A 7,500-nucleotide genomic window follows, 5' to 3' on the forward strand; every position below is an offset into this window, starting at 1 on the left:
ACTGTATTATACTGTAGTGTACTGTATTATACTGTATTATACTGTAGTGTACTGTAGTGTACTGTAGTATACTGTATTATACTGTAGTGTACTGTATTATACTGTATTATACTGTATTATACTGTAGTGTACTGTATTGTACTGTAGTATACTGTAGTGTACTGTATTATACTGTAGTGTACTGTATTATACTGTATTCTACTGTAGTGTACTGTATTATACTGTAGTGTACTGTATTATACTGTATTATACTGTAGTGTACAGTAGTATACTGTATTATACTGTAGTGTACTGTATTATACTGTGTTATACTGTAGTGTACTGTATTATACTGTATTATACTGTATTATACTGTAGTGTACTGTATTATACTGTAGTGTACTGTATTACACTGTAGTGTACTGTAGAGTACTGTAGTATACTGTAGTGTGCTGTATTATACTGTAGTATAATGTCGTGTAGTGTACTGTAGTGTACTGTGTTACACTGTAGTATACTGTATTATACTGTAGTGTACTGTGGAATGCTATAATATGCTGTAGTATACTGTAGTGTTCTGTTGTATACTGTAATGTACGATTGTGTACTGTAGTGTACTGTATTATACTGTAGTGCACTGTAGGATACTGTAGTCTACTGTATTATACAGTAGTATACTGTATTATATTGTGGAGTACTGTAGTATGGTGTAGTATGGTGTAGTATACTGTAGTGTACTGTACTATACTGTAGTGTACTGTATTATTCTGTAGTGTACTGTATTATACTGTATTATACTGTAGTGTACTGTATTATACTGTAGTGTACTGTATTATACTGTAGTGTACTGTAGTGTACAGTAGTATACTGTATTATACTGTATTGTACTGTATTATACTGTGTTATACTGTAGTGTACTGTATTATACTGTATTATACTGTAGTGTACTGTATTATACTGTAGTGTACTGTAGTGTACTGTATTATTCCGTATTATACTGTAGTGTACTGTATTATAGTGTAGTTTACTGTATTACACTGTAGTGTACTGTAGAGTACTGTAGTATACTGTAGTGTGCTGTATTATACTGTAGTATAATGTCGTGTAGTGTACTGTAGTGTACTGTATTATACTGTAGTATACTGTATTATACTGTAGTGTACTGTGTTACACTGTAGTGTACTGTAGAGTACTGTAGTATACTGTAGTGTACTATGGTGTACTGTATTATTCTGTAGTATACTGTATTATACTGTAGTGTACTGTGGAATGCTATAATATGCTGTAGTATACTGTAGTGTTCTGTTGTATACTGTAATGTACGATTGTGTACTGTAGTGTACTGTATTATACTGTAGTGCACTGTAGGAGACTGTAGTCTACTGTATTATACAGTAGTATACTGTATTATATTGTGGAGTACTGTAGTATGGTGTAGTATGCTGTAGTATACTGTAGTGTACTGTACTATACTGTAGTGTACTGTATTATTCTGTAGTGTACTGTATTATTCTGTAGTGTACTGTAGTGTACTGTTTTATACTGTATTATACTGTAGTGTACTCCATAGACATATATTTACAAATTTATTCATATAGGCTATACTGTATATATTCACATATAGGCTATACTGTATATATTCACATATAGTCTATACTGTATATATTCACATATAGGCTATACTGTATATATTCACATATAGTCTATACTGTATATACTGTATTCACATATAAGCTATTCTATATATATTCACATATAGGCTATACTGTATATATTCATATATAGGCTATACTGTATATATTCACATATAGGCTATACTGTATATATTCACATATAGGCTATAATGTATATATTCACATATAGGCTATACTGTATATATTCACATATAGGCTATACTGTATATATTCACATATAGTCTATACTGTATATATTCACTTATAGGCTATACTGTATATATTCACATATAGGCTATACTGTATATATTCACATATAGGCTATAATGTATATATTCACTTATAGGCTATACTGTATATATTCACATATAGGCTATACTGTATATATTCACATATAGGCTATACTGTATATATTCACATATAGGCTATACTGTATATATTCACATATAGGCTATACTGTATATATTCACATATAGGCTATACTGTATATATTCACATATAGGCTATAATGTATATATTCACATATAGGCTATACTGTATATACTGTATTCACATATAGGCTATTCTGTATATATTCACATACTGTATATGGGCGGCAGGTAGTCTAGTGGTTAGAGCGTTGGACTAGTAACTGAATGGTTGCTACATCGAATCCCTGAGCTGACAAGGTAAAAATCTGTCGTTCTGCCCCTGAACAAGGCAGTTAACCCCACTGTTCCCCGGTAGGCTGTCATTGAAAATAAGAATTAGTTCTTAACTGACTTGCCAGGTTAAATAAACATGTGTTTATATACATTATTTTGGTCTCTGGTTTCTACTATGCCACTGACATCTCTTCCAGTAACTAGGAAGAGTAGCTTAATGAAGTCATTGTTTCAGTGTTATAGACGTTTAGTTCATCACAATATTTAATTGAGCTGTTTTTCCTCCCCTGTTCTTCTCAGGTCTATACTCAATCTCCAAATCACGACGACCTCCTCAACTCTGACTCATCCTCACACCCCTCCTCCAAAGCTCCCGGCAACGTGTTCGCAGGAACCTTTTTCAGTGAGCGACAGGGGAACAACAGTTCACCTGACATGTGGAACCCCAATGGAATGAACCAGCCTGGATACGGAGGCATGGTGGGAGGGGCCTCAGCTCACCAATCAGGAAGCTACAACAACATGCAAACAGCACATAATCACTTGGTAAAGAACTGACTGTACTTGACTTTACTCACACAAAGAGATAGTTTTAAATAAATAATGTTCTACTTATAGTTTTAAATGTTGATGGGCTCACACAGATGTAGATACTAACCCAGCACATGTACAGTACCAGTCAAAAGGATTGGACACACCTACTCATTCAAGGGTTTTTCTTTATTTTTGCTATTTTTTACATTGTAGATTAATAGTGAAGACATCAAAACTATGAAATAACACACATGGAATCATGTAGTAAGCAAAAAAAATGTTAAACAAATCAACATTTATTTTATATTGTTCAAAGTAGCCACCCTTTGCCTTGATGACAGCTTTGCACACTCTTGGCATTCTCTCAACCAGCTTCACCTGGAATGTTTTTCCAATAGTCTTGAAGGAGTTCCCACATATGCTGAGCACTTGTTGGATGCTTTTCCTTCACTCTGCGGTCCAACTCCTCCCAAACCATCTCAATTGGGTTGAGGTCAGGTGATTGTGGAGGCCAGGTCATCTGATGCAGCACTCCATCACTCTCCTTCTTGGTAAAATAGCACTTACACAGCCTGGAGGTGTGTTGGGTCATTGTCCTGTTGAAAAACAATGATAGTCCCACTAAGTGCAAACCAGACGAGATGGTGTATCGCTGCAGAATGCTGTGGAAGCCATGCTGGTTAAGTGTGCCTTGAATTCTAAATAATTCACAGAAAGTGTCTCCAGCAAAGCACCATCACACCTCCTCCTCCATGCTTCATGTGGGAACCACACAATGCAGAGATCATCCGTTCAACTACTCTGTGTCTCACAAAGACACGGCGGTTGGAACCAAAAATCTCAAATTTGGACTCATCACACCAAAGGACAGATTTACACCGGTCTAATGTCCATTGCTCGTGTATCTTGGCCCAAGCAAGTCTCTTCTTCTTATTGGTGTCCTTTAGTAGTGGTTTCTTTGCAGCAATTTGACCATGAAGGCCTGATTCACTCAGTCTCCTCTGAACAGTTCATTTTGAGATGTCTGTTTCTTGTACTCTGTGAAGCATTTATTTGGGCTGTAATTTCTGAGGCTGGTAACTCTAATGAACTTATCGTCTGCAGCAGAGGTAACTCTGGGTCTTCCTTTGCTGTGGTGGTCCTCATGAGAGCCAGTTTCATCATAGTGCTCGACGGTTTTTGCGACTACACTTGAAATGTTCTGCATTGACTGACCTTCATGTCTTAAAGTAATGATGGACTTGGATGGATTTATCTTTGCTTATTTGAGCTGTTCTTGCTATAATATTGACTTGGTCTTTAACCAAAGAGGGCAATCTTCTGTATACCAGCCCTACCTTGTCACGACACAACTGATTGTCTGAAACGCATTAAGAAGGAAAGAAATTCCACAAATTAACTTTTAACAAGGCACACCTGTTCAGTGAAATGCATTCCAGGTGTCTACCTCATGAAGCTGGTTGAGAGTATGCCAAGAGTGTGAAAAGCTGTCATCAAGGCAAAGGGTGGCTACTTTGAAGAATTTCTAACATAAAATATATTTTGATTTGTTTAACACTTTTTTTTGGTTACTACATGATTCCATATGTGTTATTTCATAGTTTTGATGTCTTCGCTATTATTCTACAATGTAGAAAATAGTAAAAGTAAAGAAAAACCCTGGAATGAGTAGCTGTGTACAAACTTTTGACTGGTACTGTACTCTGGTCCGCTGCCAAATCATGTGTATGTTGTTTATTGTTTCGCAGGACTATTCTCCCCATTCAGTCTCACCTGTAGAGGTGAACCGGGGTCTTCCTCCTATGTCTACCTTCCACCGTAACAACCCTGCTGCATCTCACACCCCGTCAGCCAACAGCTCAGAGAACACCACAGGAAACCACTCTACAGGAAGGTCACAGACTGGAGCAGCCCTGGGGAAAGCACTAGCTTCTGTAAGTACTGGAACTTCCTGTCTGCTGTCCTATCATACTCGGTTTCTCTAATATTCTATGGCTTTTCCTGAGAATTTGGATTGGATTTGGAATGTCAGTTTACTTCCTGAATGGACTGAATTGAAATGGAATTGACCCCAATCCTGCTAGCCAGACAGATTACAAAGCCAGAGAACAATATCCTCTATCCACGATGACTACTAGGGAAATGACCCATGGTATTTGGTTCCAAATAGAACAATATCCTCTGTCCACGATGACTACTAGGGAAATGACCCATGGTATTTGGTTCCAAATAGAACAATATCCTCTATCCACGATGACTACTAGGGAAATGACCCATGGTATTTGGTTCCAAATAGAACAATATCCTCTATCCACGATGACTACTAGGGAAATGACCCATGGTATTTGGTTCCAAATAGAACAATATCCTCTGTCCACGATGACTACTTGGGAAATGACCCGTAGTATTTGGTTCCAAATAGAACAATATCCTCTATCCACGATGACTACTAGGGAAATGACCCGTAGTATTTGGTTCCAAATAGAACAATATCCTCTATCCACGATGACTACTAGGGAAATGACCCGTAGTATTTGGTTCCAAATAGAACAATATCCTCTATCCACGATGACTACTAGGGAAATGACCCATGGTATTTGGTTCCAAATAGAACAATATCCTCTATCCACGATGACTACTAGGGAAATGACCCATGGTATTTGGTTCCAAATAGAACAATATCCTCTGTCCACGATGACTACTAGGGAAATGACCCGTAGTATTTGGTTCCAAATAGAACAATATCCTCTATCCACGATGACTACTAGGGAAATGACCCGTAGTATTTGGTTCCAAATAGAACAATATCCTCTATCCACGATGACTACTAGGGAAATGACCCGTAGTATTTGGTTCCAAATAGAACAATATCCTCTATCCACGATGACTACTAGGGAAATGACCCATGGTATTTGGTTCCAAATAGAACAATATCCTCTATCCACGATGACTACTAGGGAAATGACCCATGGTATTTGGTTCCAAATAGAACAATATCCTCTGTCCACGATGACTACTAGGGAAATGACCCATGGTATTTGGTTCCAAATAGAACAATATCCTCTATCCACGATGACTACTTGGGAAATGACCCGTAGTATTTGGTTCCAAATAGAACAATATCCTCTATCCACGATGACTACTAGGGAAATGACCCGTAGTATTTGGTTCCAAATAGAACAATATCCTCTATCCACGATGACTACTTGGGAAATGACCCGTAGTATTTGGTTCCAAATAGAACAATATCCTCTATCCACGATGACTACTAGGGAAATGACCCGTAGTATTTGGTTCCAAATAGAACAATATCCTCTATCCACGATGACTACTAGGGAAATGACCCATGGTATTTGGTTCCAAATAGAACAATATCCTCTATCCACGATGACTACTAGGGAAATGACCCGTAGTATTTGGTTCCAAATAGAACAATATCCTCTATCCACGATGACTACTAGGGAAATGACCCATGGTATTTGGTTCCAAATAGAACAATATCCTCTATCCACGATGACTACTAGGGAAATGACCCATGGTATTTGGTTCCAAATAGAACAATATCCTCTATCCACGATGACTACTAGGGAAATGACCCGTAGTATTTGGTTCCTAGTATAACAAGTGACTGTGTTTCATTATTAACCCTGGGCCGTGCTCGTGCTGCTGGTGTGTTTATGGCATGCTGTCTGACCAGTAAAATAACCAGGATTGACGAGTCAGCTCGGTTTACGAGCCCCGCTGCAAAGCCCGAGGCGGAGGTTGTAAAAACCACACAGAGAAATTACAGGTTGTGCTTTTAAAATGATGCATGTCCTGTGATCACAGTCCTCTAACCGTCTCCTTACCCCATCTCTTTACCCCACCTCTTTACCCCATCTCTTTACCCCACCTCTTTACCCCACCTCTTTATACCCCACCTCTATATACCCCACCTCTTTATACCCCTCTTTACCCCACCTCTTTATACCCCACCTCTTCACCCCACCTCTTTACCCCTCCTCCTCTACCCCTCCTCCTCTACCCCTCCACCTCTACCCCTCCACCTCTACCCCTCCTCCTCTACCCTTCCTCCTCTTTCTCCCCCCTCCTCTTTCTCCCTCCTCCTCCTCTTTCTCCCTCCTCCTCTTCTACCCCTTTACCCCTCCTCCTCTACCCCTCCTCCTCTACCCCTCCTCCTTTTTCTCCCTCCTCCTCCTCTTTCTCCCTCCTCCTCTTCTACCCCTCTACCCCTCCTCCTCTACCCCTCCTCCTCTACCCCTCCTCTTTCTCCCTTCCTCCTCTTTCTCCCTCCTCCTCTAACCCTCCTCCTCTAACCCTCCTCCTCTACCTCTCCTCCTCTACCCCTCCTTCTCTTTCTCCCTCCTCCTCTAACCCTCCTCCTCTACCTCTCCTCCTCTACCCCTCCTTCTCTTTCTCCCTCCTCCTCTACCCCTCCTTCTCTTTCTCCCTCCTCCTCTACCCCTCCTCCTCTACCTCTCCTCCTCTACCACTCCTCCACTAACCCTCCTACTTTAACCCTCCTCCTCTACCCCTCCCTACCCCTCCTCCTCTATCCCTCCTCCTCTTTCTCCCTCCTCCTCTTTCTCCCTCCTCCTCTACCCCTCCTCCTCTACCTCTACCCCTCCTCATCTTTCTCCCTCCTCCTCTACCCCTCCTCCTCTACCCCT

The 7,500-nt window shown here is 39.9% G+C and overlaps 1 protein-coding gene across 1 annotated transcript in view; it reads left to right on the top strand.

Moving 5' to 3' along the window:
* Nucleotides 1–7,500, top strand: part of LOC120065942 (transcription factor 12-like) — an 18,944-nt gene that overhangs the window by 1,181 nt on the left and 10,263 nt on the right. The window contains exons 3-4 of the mRNA XM_039016983.1: nucleotides 2,597–2,842; nucleotides 4,579–4,764. Of these exons, the coding sequence (XP_038872911.1) occupies nucleotides 2,597–2,842; nucleotides 4,579–4,764 (432 nt within the window). The remainder of the gene's footprint in view (nucleotides 1–2,596; nucleotides 2,843–4,578; nucleotides 4,765–7,500) is intronic.

This window comes from Salvelinus namaycush, chromosome 21, assembly GCF_016432855.1.
Source record: "Salvelinus namaycush isolate Seneca chromosome 21, SaNama_1.0, whole genome shotgun sequence".
In the NCBI taxonomy this organism is placed as follows: domain Eukaryota; kingdom Metazoa; phylum Chordata; class Actinopteri; order Salmoniformes; family Salmonidae; genus Salvelinus; species Salvelinus namaycush.